The following is a 20,754-nucleotide window of genomic DNA, read 5'->3' as shown; positions in this document are numbered from 1 at the left end:
ATGCATCGATTAATCTAACGATGGAGCTCCAGTGGAATTTTAATTTCACGACGAGAATTCTCGGTCTAACCGTCCATGTGCCGTTGAAACGGTGTAAATAGGCGACCCATCAGGCAAGCACTATAACTCCGAGCGTGGTAAACAAAATCGGATATTTCAGGCAGTAAATGCTCCCGTTAAGAACCAAACCAGATTTTGTTCAAATCTACAAACCTATGGCTACTGAAAAATGTAAGGTTCATTTAGTAAATGTTATTTTGAAGTGTTGAAAAACATCGTTGTTTTAGAATTTCTGAACAAAAGTGGTGATAATTGGAGGTGTTACGATGAATTCCTTAACATTGCAATATATTTTTGCTCTTAAAATTCCAAAATAAAAGACTATACAAGTGCAAAGTAATGCATTCTTAGTCAGAGGTAGCATTCAATAAAGGTCAGTAGTGTATTAGGTCTAATTGAGTGCCTGTCACTTTAAGACGTTCGTGAGGGAATCCTTGCAATTGTAACATTAACACAGTTAAAAGGCTGTGGATGTGTGGATGCCATTCATAACATAGTTAGTTCAAATAACGGTTCGTACTTCTCCTTGGGACAAACACTTTTGAGTCTTGGAAAACACTTTTCCATTTACATCGGGATTTTGCAAACATTCAGTGTCAGAGTCAATAAAATGAGCCCTGCATGAGTAATGAAATTGACAAGCAGCTGTAAGTAAGCATGCTAAACTTGACATCCAAACAGTATTCTAACGTTAGCTTTGAGATACTGCTTGAAGTACGATGTATTGCGACATCAAATGCAAGTCAAATTTGTAGTTTCTTATGTCTCATTCCATCTAACTACAGATCCGCTACCCGATCTGGCAAACTTACATAGTGCGGTTATAGCCGATAGAGGGCTGCAAAGCGAATGCAGAAGTGCCGTTCACCCTGTTACAAGTTGATGAACCACTGAAACGATTTTGGAAACATTATTTTAAGGTACAAAAAACTCTTTGGTGTTGCTTTAATAGCAATTTAGCACGCCGTGTTCTATGCAATGCTTCTATGTGGCAACAACAATCCTTCAACAATCGTGAATATTTTGTTAAATGCACATGCAGAGGAGGGGCAGCGGGCTCGTTACGAGAGAGAGCGGGCGGGGCAAGGAAAGGCCGCGTGCGTAAAAAGTGCAGCTCAATGAAAGGATTTTATCTTATCTTTAATTTAAATAGTACAACATAGAACATCAATCAATGTGTGGTGGTCGGTTTTGATTTGGTGGCGCCCAGCCACAGATTAGTCAACGTATGGGAAAGACTGAAGGTGTAAAATGAAAAATATTTAGCGGCACACGTTATGCTTGACGAATCGACGCGCATATTTTGCATCAACGTAATTTTTGCATCGACGTCATCGATTACGTCAACGCGTTGTCGCAGCCCTACTTGCAATAAACAGCGGGTGGAAATCCCCACACTAGTGAACCATCAAATAACCCCCAGATTTCAGTGCACATCAGTCCAAACATTTAGCAATATAATCAAACAGTCCAAAAGTAAATTAAATCCCAAACCAAACCGAAAATCTTCTGCTTTTGATAGTCTACCGGTATGCCGCTCCAAACGAAATGCATGTCTCACAATAAAACGCACGTAAGAAATAAAGGTTTCAAATACAAGCCTGCCTCAAATAAAGGCCTGTGCTTTGCAGCCTAAGTAAATAAAAGACCCCGGCCATAATTTGAGCCCTAGCAATGTAGAGCAAGAACAACCACGTGGTGACACTGTTTCAGTGAGTAAAGATTAATTTTGGAATCTATGAAGACATTTCGCAGAAACATGCGAGTGTGCTACGGGAACACACGCAGAGCAAAGAAAAACTTTGTTCGTTGTTGCACTTGTCTATGTTTTAAAATAAATGTTCTATGAGTGAAATATATTGCCGTTGCTCTTAGTTCTTTAGGATTTACGTTTTTTGTTTAAAGTGACAATTCGGCTTGTAGATTATTTCCCCCTCTTTTAAATTGTTGCGAGCGTGGAGCGACTTTACTGGAGCAGGAGGATTTTTAAGTGGAGGGGGGAGCGAAATAGAGCGGAGCGACCTGACGCGAATTTGAGCGGAGGAGCGACCGAGTGAACAGCCACCTGAGCGAGGAGCAGGATATTCGAACCACTCAGCTCTGCTCACTTGCTCTGTTCATGACATATAAAATAAACTATTTCAAGCCTTCTTTGTTTTAATTTTAATGACAGGCTTATAGCTCATGACAAAACAAAATCAGGTATCTCAAAATATTGGAACAAAAAGTTCATAAAACAGAAATGTTCAGAAAAAATAATAAGTCGATAAGTTGAGTTAAAGGCGAACTATGCAGGTTTTTTAGCTTAATATGCAGGTTTGTTAGCTTAATTTATCTTAACTTCGGCTTAACAGCTTCGGAGTCATTGAAATGGTTATATAACTTTTTTCGGGTTGAATGGTGGCCGTCTCGCTTCCCCCTAGCGCAGGGCTCCAGAGTGCGACCAATTTGGTCGCATATGCGACCTAATTTTTCAAAAGTGCAAAAAAATCGGAGGTCGCACCGGTGCGATCAGCTATTCGAGAGAGGAAAACGTGTCCGCATTGAAACTCTCTACCTTTGGTTCAATAACAGACACATATTTGGCCAATATCGTGGTTTAAACAAATCACAGATAGAGAAGGGCGGGACCTCCCCTCTGATTGGCCGTGGCCGAGTGCCTGTGTGTAAATTTGAAAATGCGTGTGCTGCAGAGAGAGAGAGAGAGAGCGAAAGAGAGAGAGGTCAGTGACCCGTCAGATAAACAGTGTGGATGTAGTTGTAGATGTGCATTACAGTGTGGTCACATAGGCCGAGATAAATGTCCCCTCTCCCCACTGCCTTTCGGCGGCTGGCAGCAGCAAACCGATCAGACGAGCCCGAGATGATGATCAAGTTTATCATTGCCTACGATAGGCCTAGTGAAACTTCCCTTCACCAAGTTCAGTCCGAAATAATTATTCATCAGAAAAATAGTTTGCAGTAAACCCGACGTACAGGAATGCCACGAACAATGCATACAAGGCCATCCTGAATGAGAGAGATACAGATATCGCCGAAAAGGAGTGCGTCATTGACCGCAGTTACATGCAGGGAGTAACCCGGTTTTCAACAGCAATATTCGTTTTGCGCGTGAGTTGTGTAAACTCATTCTGATGGCATCAATCAATTCAATCCGGTATTTGGCGCAAACCGAATATCGCTGCTACATTTAAACCCCGAATATTCCCTGCATGTATAACTGTGATCATTGTGTACGGTGAATCGAATGGACACATTTAGATCGAGCATGGCAAGTCATTGCAATAGCCTATAATAATAGGCCTACCATTTCGTTACTGCATTAACCATAGTGATGTTCTTATTGAAAAATTTAAAATACTAAAATTAAAAAGTAAATTGCATTGTGGGGCTGTCAAATGATTATTGCAATCATCATTGCAAAATCACATAAAAATCCCCCAGGCTTAAGTTACTTTTCTTGTAGAATTGAAAATCATAAGTCATAGGACAACCTATATAGGACAGTAATTAAGGGAAAAAAGTGAACCTGCTGCGGTGTTAAATGCGATGTGGTTGAAAATTTGGGTGCACCTAACTTTTGTGCTGGTGCACCTAAGAAAAAAAGTTAGGCGCACCAGTGCAACCAGTGCAAAAAGTTAGTCTGGAGCCCTGCCCTAGCGCCTGTCAGCGGGAAAACCACCCTTGCAACTTTGGGCTGCCGGGCTGGCGGCCTCAGTGTCAGGGAGTATAACGAGTGTAAGAAATTGCTTTACTGCATTTAAATAATAATAAGCTTTATTTGTATAGCACCTTTCATACACAGAATGCAGCTCAAAGTGCTTTACATTTGGAGCATGTAACACAATAATAGTCAGTCAGTCATTATCAATCACTTTCACTTTTCTTCATTGCTGTGGCCGTTTATGATCCAATCAGCAACATATCAGAAATATAGAAAATAACATGACCGAGAAAACAGCAAAAAATTGTCAATACTGCATAGTTTCTCTTTAAGATAAGTCAATGTTTGCGCTCAATACTTGGTTGGGGCTCCTTGTGCCTCAAAGCAGCGTGGCATGGAGACAATCAGCCTGTGGCACTACTGAGGAGTTATTGAAGCCCAGGTTGCTTTGATTAATGACCTTCAGCTCGTCTGTGTTGTTGGGTCTGGTGTGTTTTCCTTTTGACAATTCCCCAGGGCTCAACATTAATAGTTGCCCAGTTGCCCTTGGCTACCAAATTGTTACAAGTGGCAACCTGATTTGGTTGGCTTTGGCAAACCTGGTTGCCAAGCTGGCAATCACTTTTAAAAGTTAACGTTGAGCCCTCCAATAGGTTTTCTATGGGGTTCAAGTCAGACGAATTGGCTGGCCAATCAAGCACAGCAATACCACAGTCAGCAAACCACTTTGTGGTACTTTTGACACTGTGAGCAAGTGCCAAGTCCTGCTGGAATAGGAAATCACCATCTCCATAAAGCTTGTCAGCAGACGGAAGCATTAGGTGGTCTAAAATCACCAGGTAGACGGCTGCATTGACTCTGGACTTCATAAAAGACAGTGGACCAACACCAGCAGATGACATTGCACCCTAAATCATCACTGACTGTGGAAACTTCACACTGAACTTCAAACAACTTGAAAGCTGTTGTGCCTCTCCATTCTTCCTCCAGACTCTGGGACCTTGATTTCCAAATCAAATGCAAAATTTGCTGAACAATGGTCCAAATCTTTCTATCCTTAGCTCAGGTAAGACGCTTCTTACGCTGTCTCTGGTTCAGGAGTGGCTTGACATTGGGAATGCAACACTTGTAGCCCATTTCTTGGACACGTCTGTGCGTAGTGGCTCTTGATGCACTGACCCACTCTGCTCTGTCCACTCCTTGTGAAGCTCCCCCAAGTTGTTAAATCGTCTTCACTTCACAATCCTCTCAAGGCTGCAGTCATCCCTTTTGCTTGTGCACCTACCACACTTTTTCCTTCCAGTGAACATTTCACGCAATTATCTTCTGTGTCTTACCCTCCTTGTGGAGAGTGTCAATGACTGTCTTCTGGACAACTGTCAAGTCTGCAGTCCTCCCCATGATTGTGGTTGTGTGTATTGAACCAGACTGGGAGATTTAAGGCTCAGGAAACCTTTACATGTGTTTTGAGTTAATTAAGATGATTAGAGATTTTCTTATGTTAACATTTCTGTTTTATGGACTTTTTATTTTGAGATAGCTGATTTTGGTTTCTCATAAGCTGTAAGCCGTAATCATCAAAATTAAAACAAATAAGACTTGAAATAGTTTACATTATGTAATAAATATATATGTTGTTAATTGTCACTTTTTGAACAAAATTAGGGGGTAAAAATTTACTTTTTCACTTTTTTAATGTACAGAGTTCCCACTCTTAAGTCAAATGTAAAATTCCATGACTTTTCCCTGACAAAAAAAATGAATTTCCATGACCAACTTTATAATGAATGACCAAAAAGAGCAGCTGTGTAGCGTTCAAGAATCTTTTATGTTTCTAGAGCAGGAGATGAATAAATGAGCATTAAATAAACAAAGTTGGGCTAACTACAACTCAAGCAAGCAGTAAAGCTATACGATATACACAAATTCTACATGGACATACAGCATAATTGTATTAATATATTTTGGCAATTAAATGTTAAACTGCTACAACAAAATTCCCTGATATTCTATGACTTTGACCCAAAAAATGATACAATTCCCTGACTTTCCATGTCTGGAATAGACTTTTCAAAATTCCATGATATTCCAGAAATTCCATGACCCGTGGGAACCCTGAATGTAATTATTTCATTAACCTTACCCTGCTAGGGAAGATGGTAAAATTAGTCATAGAAACCAATGGTAGTGAAAGGCAAAGGCAAAAAATCTAGTTAATGATTAAATAAAAATGAAATGGAAGCTAAATATGGGAAATTGAATAACACCGTTGAATATACCGTGCTAAATACTTGCAAGGAATATCTTTCAGTTTTTATTCTATTAGGCTATTGAAACATATGTTTGAGTGTAAAATTGCTATTGTTTGACCAGATGCTAACAACCTGATGTAACTGTCTGTGTGATTCAAAAACTTTAAACCATGCAACAGCCAAAATTGTATTGAGACCTGACACAGAAAATACCACCGTCTTATCTGGGCCTGAGATTGTTTAAAGGCACAATGTGTCTTTTTTGTGAACTTTTGAAGTGTAATGCATTCAAAAATCAACTATACATATCAATAGCATGTGAAGAAATAACACTACTGACATTTTCTAATCGAAGAATATGCATAGCATTGCAGAGATCTCCTCCAGAATTAGCGTGCTAACCGACTAGCCCCGGGTCGTCCTGTCTTGCAATACCAGTTTATGTCTGAGGTGGCGACAGGGAGTAACATACCGGCCAAACCGTCTTCAGTGCAGCCCAGAGCAGTCGAGAAAGAGACAACGCAATTACGCACGCTCCCCTCCCCCACAGAGTTCAAGTTCTACAGTGAAGTGTACTGCGAGAATGGCCGAAAGTTCTAGGAAGAGACCGAAGAGACCTCCATCGCCTCCAGCTAAAAAAAACTCGATCTGAGGCGAAAAGAATATCAGATGGGAAGCAATCAAATACACGTTAATCTAGGGAGTGCTTTCCACCGATGGAGACAGCTTGGATAGCAAGGAGATGCAGTTCGATTCTGAACTTGCGACATTTCTTCTTGACTGGTAAGTAAACATCTGTTAAACATAATTCATAATTTTGATTAAGCAAAGGAGATATTGTAGAATTAGCTCTCGAGCCACTAGGTAATGTTTGTCAGCTGTAGATCGCGGTAAACTGACTTCGTTCGACCGCCATTGCTAACGTTACCAACCTAGCGATAGCGTCCTTGCTGCATATAAACAGTTTGCCAAATACTATTATTTGTACGTGACCAAGTTTTGTGTCCTTCTCCAAACGCCTCTGCTGGTCAGCGCGCTCTCTGGCTGCTCTGACAGCTCGAGCCGTCCCTGTACTGTTCTCTCCAGGTTTGGGACTGACACTAAACACCCAGGACTTTTCTTCTTTGCCTGGCCCTTACGTTTGCCCACTCTTGTCTGACTCGATGCAGGGGGAATGTAATCTTCGTCGTCAGTCTCCACCCGAAAAAAATACCTTATTACTATTTTCAGTTTTATCCATCCAAACAATCGCTACTACACGCAGGCTAGGCCTAGCCTTTGCTAAGACTCGCTTGCCAAATGCCGCTAGCAAATTTGTATTTATTTCTCAAATGTCTCATTACCAACAATACCAGTGTGAAAAGCAAAACGTTAATAAAAACTGTTATATGTAGTGATCGGGTAAGGGTGAGCCGCTTGAAGAAGATATTTTCCGGATTTAGGAGTTTTTTTTTCTAGGCGGCGACCATAGACACAGAGACATTCTCTGATAGACACATAGGGATAGACAGTAGCGAAAACGGAGACGGGGGAGGGAGGAGGAGAGGAGGGCATGGGCAATGTGCGTTTCGTTGTTTCTACCACTAGCAAATCATTGTGACATTGTTTTCCTACATGCTGCCCCCAACTGGATTGGCGTGTGGAGCAGGGTTTCAGTTGTCCGGTAATTACCGGACATTGGCCGGAAAAAAAATGAAATGTCCGACAAAATTAAATCTTTCCGGTCAAATTGTCCGATAGAAATTGGCTAATAATCCCGTCCCCTAACGCAATCTGAATTTGAGAATAAGCCTTAATAGTAAGCCTATATTATACATCCTCTGGCTATGTTTTTAAATGAACAGGCTCTACCGTTTGAAAAGTAAGCTATTAAACAACACACATAGCCCATGTTGCTTTTCAAATAGGAAGCGCACGCTTAAAACGTCCATGTTAAACAACGAACATGAGTGAGGCGATTCAAACATGGCCAGGCCCAGGCAGACTAGCCTTAAAAGTTTTTTCAGAGGCCATACGCGATGGATGATGATAAATTGGTAACGTCCGAAGCCTCAGATGTCCGGTCAACTCCACCACCACCAGATAAAAAGCAGAAGTGTTGGGCGTATCTGTCGGAATCAGTGACATTGGAAGTGGAGTTGCGGGGGGTGCGGCCGCTCCGAGACACTGTCATTCTCCGTGTACTAGGGGTGTGAATCTCTCATGTAAAAGACGATACGATTCACATCTAGATACATGGGCACGATTCGATACAAGAAAAGATTCATGTTCATAAAAAACGATTCAGTACGATGCGATGCGATTCGATGCAATTCGATGCAGTTGAAGAATGGAAAGCATTCTGAAAGATTTTTTATCATTTGCTTAACCCTTACAAGCCCGACCGTTCTAATTTCGTTAAAATTTTAACGATGACCAATCATCTAATATCTCAGCTGTCCAATGACTGATTTTATTTCTGAAATCTTCCCCGTAATGCTGACAACATAAGCTTCAATTTGATATGATTGGTTAAGGGGTTTATGGCGCGAAATGTTTTGGATACTTGAAGATGAGTCGTGAAAAAAACTTTTCACTTCAGTCAGTACATTTTGACATTGACCGCCAGATGCCACCTGCACTTCGTTGGAGTTTACCTCGACTGGAAACCACACAGCTGGATAAACTGAGGTAATATATGTTTTACATAGTTTCTAGTTATGGTTCATCTTAATTTGTAGTCATAAAATCATGTAATTTGACAGTAATATGCTTTCTCATCAGCGTCAACATTATGGCATAGAGGGGGCTAAGTGCATCGTCATGTAACTAGCTAGCTGCATTACTCTGAACAGCTTGCAGTATTCTCGTTTGCTTTTGATATCAGTTATTTTCATTTGACAATTTCATTTAAAAACCTGTTAGTATATAACCTGTAAGTAAGTTTGTTTTCTAGTACTAATTTGCTTGTTAGGTAAGCATTATATTGGCAAGTCAGTATAGCATACCAAAGCTGAATAAATCAATGGGCGCCGCGTTTCTAAGTTTCGTTCTCTTACATGAAATAAGTTGAGCGATATTTTTACTCCTCTCAATGTAGTTGTAAAAAACAAGATGTGAAATCACGGATTCTGTCAGAAATGTAGTGCTAATTAACTTATTGCCTCTCCTCGGGTTGTTACCTCGCCAGGCAGTTTGTAGTGAACTGTTTTACCTTGCTAACTTCTAAATGACAAACAGACGTGCTTGTCTCAACATTTTCTAAGATGGCATGACTTGATATTCTACTCTTCTCAATATGTAGTTATAGAAAACATGATGTGAAATCACATATTATGTCAGAAATGTCATTATTGCATTTCAGCAGTTAGTTACTAGGTGAAATGTAATCTGTCTTTATCTTAATGCCAGCCAGGCAATCAGATTTAGGGTAGCTAAACCCATGTGTAATAAAATGACTTTTCATACTTCTAAATATTTTTGAGTTCTTGAATGCTTCAATAGTTTAGGCTACCTCTTCTTGTGTATGTATGTGCACACACGCACGCATCTGTAGTTTTGTGATTTTATTTTTTAAATTAATAAAGGTATTACATTTGTATGATTTTACTGTTCAGATGGAGGATGACAAGACCTACACAGACCTCCTTGCAGGCCTGAAGAGGTAGCTGACTGCTGATGAGCTTGCGCTCACAATGTTGAAGACCATGTGAGGATGGAGGAAGAAGGTATAGATTTAGGTGGCGTGCTTAGGTTGGTGTAGACTGCCACTAAAACACTGTGAAATAGACTTGTTATGTTGTTTTTTATATGTTGTTGTCCCAGGCATATGTGGTTTTACCAACCGGAACGGGTGGGAGGTTGTGCTTAGTAGGCCGTCGTATGCAAACACACAGTGCAGGGGCATGGGACGAAGAGACCCCAGAAGAGTTTCACAGTTTTCTGGGATTGATCATTGACATGGGACCACTTCCCTCCCTAATATCCATTGCTACTAGGGAACCAAGTCTCTGAAGGGATCAGGGAGCGTTGACCAAATGAGAAATACATATTGTGTACACTTTTTCTCCATTGACATTGCCGTTGTCAGTAGTTTCTTATTATTTCAAGTTTGGCAATGCAGAATCTGGTGTTGAACCTAGGTTTGGTAGCTACAGCCAGAAAGACTTTGGAGAAAATCTATCACAACAGCTTTCAGCCTCGCCTTCAGCTGCTCCAACTACTACTTTGTCGTCTTTTCATCAAGTACATATTCCTGTACAGCAGGAGCCAAAGAAAAATTGTTGGCTTTGTTATAAAAACAATACATAATAACACTAAAGTAGCTTGTATGGCCTGGAGTTTAGCGGTAGGTGACTTTGTTTTTTTGGTAAACAAAATTGCTGTCAGATTTGGCATTCTACAGAAGGGGATGCGTTTCGTTATGAGTCATAGGTCTTCTGTGTTTAACCTTCAGGTTCCCCACCCCACCTTTCCCTATCCTCCTCCTGTGTGTGTGTGTGTGTGTGTGTGTGTGTGAGTTTGTGTGTATATGTGGCAGGCTTGTTCTATGTAATCCACTTTCAAATGTTTAGAACACATTGATTTTTGAGTGTTGTTGAAGTTGATTGCATTCCTAGCTTTTCATAAATAATACATTTTATAGATGTATATCATTTTCATATTACACTAATTTATATAAGGAAGTTGTATCTGTTGAATCAAATGTATTTTATGTCTCTATTCAGAATTGATCTTCAATAAATATACAGTATACTTACTTCCTGTATTACTGGTAAGGTACATGTTTTTCTTTTATATATCATTATTATTGACTGTAGCATTTGCTTATATACAAATAAATGGTTTATTCTTATGGACCAAATAAATCTAAACCATTGTGTCTGACTTCATTATTAGTTTTTATGCATACTTTTATGTTTTTGGTGAGAAAGAGAATGTGAATTCTGTCAACATTCTAAATCCCGTTTCCTGCATTTTTTTACACTGATCACTAAATTTATCATAACTTTTGAAAGGTTAATGATATTCCAATTCAGTCTTTTTTGTTAAATAGCCCACAACTTGCTGAACATGTCATACACTCTATATTTTTCTCTATCTTGTATAGAAATATGATGAAAATTAATTTTTATGTGAATGAAATTAAATTTTAACAAATTTCGGTATACATTTGGAGAGGATTTTCAAAGACTGTTCATTACTGTATCAACATTACCATATGTATTTTACATCATTTGATAGAACTGATCCTTCTGATTACAATGGTATGTATATCCCATTGATGGTATGTATTATACTCAAGTAATAAGGTTTTTTGTGTAAGGAGGTCATCCAGCACCAAAAATGGAATGTTCGGCACGGGCACGAAAGGGTTAAGGTGCACATTCATTTTATATTATCAATTATCCTGGTCATGTCGATTAGGCAAAAACAAATGTGTGAATATGATTATCTAAACTGAGGTTTGTATCATATACTGTATTGAAATGAAAAAAGAATAGTCTACATTTCAGTCAAACACAGCAGCCAAATACAACATAAAAATACATTTTTATAGACTTTATAGATTTTATAGAGTTATATCTGATTGTTTTCAAGGAGCTGTAGCCTATTCAGTCCCTCCAGGATTTCGCGAGGATTTTTTGAGATTGTTGCGATCTAAAATGCCTGATTTCGCGACAACTTTTCTAAAAAATTGCGATGGAAGTTGCGGTGTTTTGTTGCGAAGAAATTGCGAGAGGAAGTGAAAATTGCAAAAATAGTTGCGATTGTTTTTTTTATTATTATTTTTTAATTGAGGGGTAATTAAGGTTAGTAAGACCAAAATTACACGGATTATCTTGATGCTTATTAAAAAGTTTAAGTAAAGGTAAATAGTAGGGGGTTACAGAAAATCAAACTTTTCTTTAGTTGTGTAAATACTTTGACTGGTGTAATTCACAAAGCAGTATAACCTTTAGTAGAACTGTCCAAAAAAGACAGCCCCCTAAATAGATGGCATAATGCCATATGTTTCAATACATTCATATATGTTGTAATTCATATTAAGTTCATATCTTTTTAATAATTCATATTCTGTGACTTGCATAATTACTAATAGCCAACTAAGTATCTAGTAATTTCATATTGATTTAAACTATTAGACTAGCCTGGCGGGCCATTCTATATCATTGACATGTATAGTCTGGCATCGAATCATTCACCTCGCTTAATCCAAGGGGCGGGCAGAGAATTGTCTTTCAAACTGCCTAGGCATGCAATAGGCCAGCGCTACGACCATATCCGTATCCGGTCGGCAAAACGGCAAATACATCCTTCTTCGAAAGGAATGACTTAAGTCCAACTCCTCCAAAGTTGACGCCAACGCCGATTCAAACAACCGCTCTTCGTTTGCCATAGCCACCTTCCTTGTTGTTCACCGTCGCAGGATGTCGTTATCCTGTTAAGCCCGCCTTAAGACTCTCTAACGAAATAGAGCGCTGTGATTGGCCGTCATCCACGGTGTTAAGCCAATAGAAATTCCTATGGTTCGATACTAGACGTACAAGCTGAGCAAATTAATTTGCCGCCGCTAGGGTGCGTCTAGATTTCTAGGCTACTATTAGACTACACTTTTCTTTAATGTTATTACATTGGTGGTGTGTAAGTCTAATTGACTGCCTGCCACTTTAAGGACGTGAGAGTAGCGTAATAACATATTTAAGTGGATTGGAACGCTTGCATCTCACTGTGTTCGGCTACGACTGGAAATAACTTTTTGCATAGTGCATCACGATATGTGGATAGAATTCGGGATGTTTTCTATGTCATTAGTTAAAATAAATGTTAAAAAATAACTCGTATGAAATCATTCCTGGATCATAGAAGAGGTAAATGCCTTACAATGTTATTAATTTCTATGATTTTGGTAGCACTGCACTACACAAACTGAGCCCACAAGCTAGCAAACATGACACGAGCTAAAAGGACATCTCCAGGTGTAAACGTTTGCCATGCATATTGTAGCCTACTTAAATGTCAGTAAACCAAGTAGGCCTTAATTAACTTACTTTCATAGCTTAGGCAGGTTAGCAACACTAGGTTGAGATGACAGATGCAAGTAAAGCAGATCATTAACGTTAGCCTTCTATTTATTGTCATCAAAACTGCAGAGGAGTGAACAAGTTATAGGGCAGTCTCTGGTGTCTGCAGAAGTGAGTGTGGCCTAGGTCAATATTCTGCGCGAGGGGCTGTTGTGGTAGGTGAAATTTCACGGGGAAACCATGATGATTGGTCAAATTTGCGAAAAAGTTGCAGTGTTTGGACAAAATTGCGAGGTCGCCCAGAATTCACGAGGATTTGCTGAATTTGCGTTAATTGTTGCGATCGCAACATCGCAAATTCCTGGAGGGACTGCCTATTGTTGAGGTAAGACAATACCGAAATAAAATAAAACAGTGCTTAAGACAATCTTGGCCTTTTCTCATATAGCCTACAATAATAAAATAGGCCTACATATCAATGAACTGGGCCTATTTTGTTCCAAGTCTGAGTGAATATGAACAAATGAATAATAATTTGTGCATCGTTTTAGCAGCAAGGGCCAAATTATTCTTTAACATTAAGGAAATCCCTTCATCAAACGTAAGGCTACTCTGCAGACTATCGTTGCCATTTAGGAATGCTATAGTAAGTGTTTAATTTCGCTCTGGATTTTGAAAAACAAAAGAGTAAAAACTGTTAAACAAACGACCGAGTGTGAGTTGTCACGTGCTTAAGTTGCAGTAGATGTATGGGTAATGAAGTCCTTTGACAACTTTGGGCAATGAATGTAGCCCAAAACGGGATGAACGCGCTGCTTGCAACGTAAATGAGAGTCTGAGCGAGCAGAAAAGGTTGTGAACTAATTCGTAACAAGTAAATCGATATAACGATCGGTTCATTTCAGTTTTATTCCGATATGGGGCTTCACATATCGATGTAGCCGTACCTTACACGTTAAAAACGGATACCGATACGTATCGGTTAATCTTTACACCCCTACCGTGTACACCTGACATGCAAAGTGTTCTTTACACAAAGCATCCAGTAGGCCTATGCATTCTGTCAATGATCTGCAGGGCCTCCTCGACGAGGCGATTACTGGTCCGCGGATCATTTCTGGCACAATTAAACGGTATCATTGAACCGCGGCCGAAAAAAAAAAGAAACTAAACATTTCCCAGAATAGGAAACATTTCTTAATTTATTGTTATCAAATAAAGAGGCATAGCATTAGGGGGTAGTGGTGTGAGCGCTCATTCTTGTGTGTGCGCATCTGTGTAAGTTAAACAGTCACCACTGGAGATAACGTGGGTAGCAGCAACAAACAATGTAGCCTTTTTAAAACGACGAACAAAGCGGACTCTTGCTGTCCATGAAAGATACTGGCTAGATCTTGTTAGGCATGTTTAAGTTAGGCTAATGAACATGTTGCATTCTATACAGCCTGATTATGTCATTATTTAAGCTACATAGCCTGTCTCCAGTTTTCCTCAATTTGACTAATTAAGAAGGGATAATAGGATATTTGACCGGCATATCATCAAAATGTCCGGAAAACGAAACCTCTGCCGGTCACTTTGACCGGCACCATTTTTTTCTAGCGGAAACTCTGGTGTGGAGTGTGAATTAAATAAAACGAAATCCTGACGGATTGTGCCTTTAAAATAGACTGAGGTAACGTGGAAAAAGGCCCTGTGGTTAGACCAATCTAAATTTTCCATTATTTTTGGAAATCATGGACTCATCTGGGCTAAAGGGGAGAGGGCCTGTCCAAGTATCCAACCTATCCAACTTATTTTAGTGCTCAGTTCGAAACCCAACATCTATGATGGTGTGGAGGTGCATTAGTGCCTACAGCATGGGCATCATGCACATCTGACAAAGCACAATCAATTCTGAATGGTGTATACAGGTTTTGAGCAACATATACTGCCATCCAGGCAATGTCTTTTCAGGAAAACAATGCCAAAATGATTCTGCACATATTTAAACAGTATTTCTCCGTAGAGGAAGAGTCCAGGTGCTAAAATGTCTGTCCTGTCTACAGTCCAGACCTGTCAAATTAGGTGGCTCGATGGTGTTTTAAGCCCCCACCGGCGACTTCAAGCAACACCAAAGAACTTTCCCTCTGTCGCACGCATGCTATTTGTTTATCCAGCACCGGCTTTGCAAATAACGATGTCCACAGACAAGGTAGAATATGTTGCACGATTTATAAAAAAAAAAGTAGCTTACGATGTATTGCGACATCAGATGCAAGTCAAATTTGTAGTTTCTTATGTCTCATTCCATTGAACTACAGATCCACTACCCGATCTGGCAAACTTACATAGTGCGGTTATAGCCGATAGAGGGCTGCGAAGCGAATGCAGAATTGCCGTTCACCCTGTTACGAGTTGATGAACGACTGAAACGATTTTGGAAACATTTTTTTAAGGTACAAAAAACTCTTTGATGTTGCTTTAAATTTAAAGATGATTTTAAAGATGCCACCAAAGTGTAGCACTGTAGCTGCCTGGCTGCTCTAACCTTCATTTTTTCCGTACCAACAGTACTGGGTGACCTTGAGATCTGTCTGAAAAATTGCTGGAGTTCTCCTTTAAAGATCATAATCGTAATACATATTATATCAGGATGATAATTTCAATCACAAATTAAGTGTTGGCTGTAGTTGGTGCTAACCATGTCCTTGAGCTATTGCACAGAAAAGAGGCAATTATAGATAGTTTATGAGGCCCTCACAGCAAGTACTGTTTGACTGCTTTGAGAGTGTTTTTACGGTAAATTATGTTTTTATGTGAATGGCAATTTAAACTTTTCTCGGAAATATACTGAATGTGGTGTCTTTACTCACGATTTAGAGATTTGACTGCACAGTGCTGTTTCTGTCCATCTGGGTCAAGCAGGGTCCCGTGGAAAACACAGCCAAAGTGACCTGAGTTAACAGAAATGAACCCATCAAACAGAGTTCCAGTGTGTTCATTGTTAAGGGCTTACAAAACAATATGGAATCCCCAAGACTATCTTAAAATGTGTTGGTTCTGAACAAGAACACCATTGAAATAAATGTTTTCCTCTTTCTCTCTCTTCCTTTTTTTCAGTCCATCTGTCAACTATGTTCCAGTGCTTTGTGAAAGAAACAATAATGATATAAACATTAAACACTAAGATATTATCATTAGTTGCAATTGTTTCTGTATCTGTGTCCATACATATTAAGTAATTTTTGAAAGCTCGCTCTTCCATTACTGAGATATTATTCACATAATTTATTCACTAAAATAATAAATATGAATTGATAAAACTTGACATTTGATAGTAAATTGCCAATTGAAGTTCAGAACAAGAGGGGAAAAAACACCAACTGCAAAGGAATTCATTTAATGCTTATGTATGTTTTCTTAATGAAGGATGCATCAATACAAAGTTAATGTATCCCTTTGCAGTGCTGAGGCTGGTGTGTCACACATACGTATATATATATATATATATATATATGTATATGTGTGTGTTTTCTTTCTTATGTTGTTTTGCTGTCACTTCAAAATAATCAAGCATAGTACAATCTCCCAGCTGCCCTCAGACACACATCCTCCCAGATGGCCATGGAGTCAGATTTCCAGAGCGGAGCTCCAAGACAGTTCAACAATGAGCTGGGAATTTAACACTGGAACAAATCATCCTACACCACACATCGTACTTTCCATCACTCCCTAGAGACAGAAAAAAGGAGATTTTGTCCAGAGGGCCTTGCAAGTTTAGTGTGGCAGGGTGCTCTTTTTGAAAAGCTTTGCCTGGAGTGAGGCAGACAAAGTGGGGGAAAGCTTTGTTCAGGTTTTGTACCTCAGCTGGATACGAATTTGATATACATATATGAGTTCACACCCCCACTTTTGCAATACAATGAAATGTCTTGATCAGTTGGCAGTTTAATAATATCCATTAAGTTATTTCAGTGTACCAAACAGTTATATCACTTTACCCATACTTGGTGATCATCTGTGACAGTCACCTTTTCATACTTGCATTATGCTGCCACACACACTGATTCCAAATTGACACCCTTACATACTGTAGTCTTTAGAATATGAGTGCACTGATTGCCTTAAACATGTGAAAAAATACAATGAGATTAAGCATTATTTATGGGAATACATTTAGTTAATTCAGTAAATGAGAATAGTCACACCTCTCCCAATAATCTCATGGACGTGTAACAGGAGGTCCTCCCTGGCAATGACAACATGCTGGACCTCTTTCAGCAACTCTGGGTTCAGGCTGGCCAGGTCTATGGGAGCACTGGTTGGCAGCAAAGGGGAGGCCAAATCTCCTTCACCTCCCAACAATATGGGAGAAAGGTCCACATGCATTGGAGAGTATGGGGGCGGCCGACATGACTCTGCCTGTGTCATGGTCACACTCTGGTCTACAAACAAAGAAGTTAGAGGTCAATTACTGGCAAACTAACACAAGACGCTGACAAAGATCATCAAACAAAGTCTGATGTCTGCTCCGGCCGCTGCTTCAAAGGAAAAGGGAAACCCTAAACCAAACCAAGCAGAAAGGCTGAAATGATCCCCTCTGAGTAGCATAAAGGGACACCAAGATAGAGCAGAGCAACATGCATGAAACAGACACAAAAGAGGGACTTGAAATAGCTGAATGTAAAACATACCCTCAAGCAAAGTAGTTCTATAGTCCACAGATTCGTGGGACACCATTTCATTAGTGGGGCTGACACTCCTTGCATTGGCCAACATGTCCAAATGAGGAATGTGTGCCCGGCCATCGTACCAAACCATAGCCTTGCTTAAATCTACAACCAGAGAGAGAGGGACAGACAGATGCTTAAGAGGACAGGCCACCACAGCAGAGTTGGACTACTTCACCATCAGCCCAACACAATAGAAACACTGAAAATGTGTAACAAACTGATGAAACAGAAGTCATTTAAGCCATACTACTTCATTTATAGGCATGTGCATCTGTGTAGGCTCTTTCTTGAAAGGAATACTGGCATAGATTTTTCACTTGCCCCAAATGCAGTAGATCATCCAAATATTACAGTCAACAGGTTTTAGTTAATTTTGTTGAGTTAAGTTGTTTTATACATAGTTAAAGGTATCCAATGTTGAGTTAAGTTGTTTTATACATAGTTAAAGGTATCCAATGCATTTTTTTGCTACATGGCTTCCCCTACAGCTGCAGAGTATTTGTATTTTATTGTCGTACATACCACTCATGGCTGGCACCCTGGACACGGTACATGTGGATTTGTTTACAAAGATAATCTCCAAAGAGCCATGTCGACTGACAATTGCCGCAAAGCAATTCATGATTCCCCGGGTTGGGAGAGCAAGTTGCAAGGCTGGTTCTCTGTAGCTGGCTAGGCCAGGGCTGCAGATTGCGGGCAATGCTCTCTATTACTAGTTAGTTTAGGTAAAAAACTGCATAGGATGCCTTTAAGTGGATCTTTATCATCCTCTCTACCATTATGTTACAGGATAATCAAGTGAAGTTTATCTTATTCCTTACTTGATGCAGTTTGGTATAGGTATGTAATTTCAAAATCTAATTTTCTCTGGAGCTGAGCGCTCCTATTATCTATTTTCACTATGTCAACGTCAATACCAAAATACCTTTAACATTTTTGGATAAAATAGTTGATAAAGCATTTGAGGTAGGCAGAAAATCTTTGAAAAATATTAATTATTCTTGCTGGAATACAAAATGACTATCTGTAGATAAACCCAACAGAAACATAAGCAGTAAAAAGGGTTAGTAAACCAATCAGTCCAGGGAAGTATATTAAATGCCAGTACTGGAATGAAGCTACCATATCAAACCTGCCGCACAGCTCAAATCATCCAAAGCATAAATCATATTATGTATAACCATAATCATTAATCATAGTCATTAATCATAAGCACAAAATAACTTGAGACTTTATCTTTTGTCTAACAAATATAATAATCTCTAGAGAGAAAGATACATTTTGAGCAATACAAAATAATGTAGAAGTTGTCTGTGTGCCAGTCTGTTTGTCTGTCTGGCTACTAATACATTGGGTACATATCTTCAATCATTTTCATACACCGGTTCACAGATTTAAGTTCACCTTTTTTTATTTGGTTTTACCTTCAATATGCTTTCTCCTTTTGACCCAGATGAATATGGCAAACAACAACAGTAGGAATAGGGTGACACAGATGACACCGGTGGTCAGGCTGGTGTAATCCTGCTCATGAGCCAGCATTACACGGCCCAGGCTCACTGAGGAATTGGCCTGCCTCCACTATACAGCCAGAAAAAAACATACAGTTTGAAAGTGATACTGTCTAATGGAAAAGGGCAACAGACAAAAATAAACAAATTTGAACGAAAATTGTGTTGCATAAGTCTCTCACAGGTGTGTGTGTGTGTGTATGTGTATGTTTGGGTGTGTGTGCGTGCTTGAGTGAGATGCATAACTTCACCTTAACCTCCAACTCCTCACTTGCAGCTTGAAACTCTGTGGGAACAATACACTCCAGAGTGTCCCCTACCAGAGCAACAGATTCACAAGTTCTATTGGACACCATCAAGACCCCGCCCTTCACCGCTTCTATGTCCATTTGGGGTACCTGCAAAGTAAGCAGAGAATGATCATCTGTATGAAAGTCTACACTATCTGCCCAATGAACATAATGTGGTGTCTCAAAAGTGATAGTGGCCCCTGACAATCATACACTTCAAAGGCAATAAGTGTGGCATTTAGGTAAGGGATAAGTAATGTATTCAAATATAATATAATTAATGGATAAATAAAGGTTGAATAAATGAAAGAAAAAGTTGTTTATCATGTTTTTTTTAGTTACCATTCATTCAAGTTTTCGGAGCATTGATATAAAATCGTGACTACACTTTTTTATCTACTTCATAGGTTTCAGTCAGAAAATAGTACTTCTCTCCGGGGTATAACTAAAATCGTGTTATCTTTCTGTATACTACAATAAGACATCTAAGCCATGTTTGTTTCCTACGCAATGGTGCAATGTCTTAGTCAAAGATTGAACTTTAGATTTTTAGGGCCCTATCATGACATTCTAAAGTGCATCGTCACTCGTCAAAAGTCTATTCAAATTTAGTAGGATGTCCAGTTCACATTGGGAGGGGTTTCGTTATGAAAAGTGGAGCGCATGGCGTAACAAGGTGTTCCTAGGTCTTTTAATCAGTCATATGGGTGTGTTTGGGGCATAACATCATTTTAAACCAATGAGAACGACATCTGTCATTCCCTTTAACGGCGCAACGCGCGATATGTTAAATAAATGCATCGGTATTTTGGCATTCAACGGCGCATTTGAAGGAGGCTGCTTGCGAGACCGTATGGAATAGTCATTCTTAAACCATGCTTTACTAAAACCTAGCATAGCCTTCACGCATTTGCACTCGTCTATTATTTGAACTCATTGGCAAAGTGAAACTAACTTCACCAAGGAGTCAGTCAACGACAAGAGAGTTATATGCAGTTACTTTCACTATTGACTTACAATGGGTTACCACCGAAAACATAGGCTGGAAAAAGCAACACTTACCCTAATATTGCTCAAATGACTGAATAAAACAACATTTATCCTGCAGAGGAGTTGCTTATATCTTGTGACAGTGCGTCTTCAGCTGTGCTCCATACGTGTCTCTCGCCTCTCCCCTAATCACTTTTAACCGTCATTACCAATTTGCAAATGATGGTGAATAACTACTCATTATGAGGTATTTCGTAATATCTTTGTT

General features: G+C 39.5%; 1 protein-coding gene across 4 annotated transcripts in view; it reads right to left on the bottom strand.

The window, feature by feature from the left end:
* met (MET proto-oncogene, receptor tyrosine kinase) overlaps positions 1-20,754 on the bottom strand; it is a 77,565-nt gene that overhangs the window by 5,759 nt on the left and 51,052 nt on the right. For 3 of the 4 annotated variants that reach the window (XM_076303263.1, XM_076303271.1, XM_076303278.1), the window contains exons 12-16: positions 19,458-19,604; positions 19,120-19,276; positions 17,657-17,797; positions 17,171-17,407; positions 15,836-15,916 (exon numbers count right to left, since the gene is read on the bottom strand). In XM_076303263.1, coding sequence (XP_076159378.1) covers positions 15,836-15,916; positions 17,171-17,407; positions 17,657-17,797; positions 19,120-19,276; positions 19,458-19,604 — 763 coding nt within the window. The remainder of the gene's footprint in view (positions 1-15,835; positions 15,917-17,170; positions 17,408-17,656; positions 17,798-19,119; positions 19,277-19,457; positions 19,605-20,754) is intronic. The other variant, XM_076303286.1, reaches the window with a different exon arrangement.

Source organism: Alosa pseudoharengus, unplaced genomic scaffold, assembly GCF_046254945.1.
Source record: "Alosa pseudoharengus isolate Yale_2024_CS ecotype anadromous, Long Island Sound unplaced genomic scaffold, YU_APseudo_1.1 YU_APseudo_1.1_scf_10, whole genome shotgun sequence".
NCBI classification, from domain to species: Eukaryota; Metazoa; Chordata; class Actinopteri; order Clupeiformes; family Clupeidae; genus Alosa; species Alosa pseudoharengus.
This window is presented reverse-complemented; position numbering and strand designations above follow the sequence as displayed.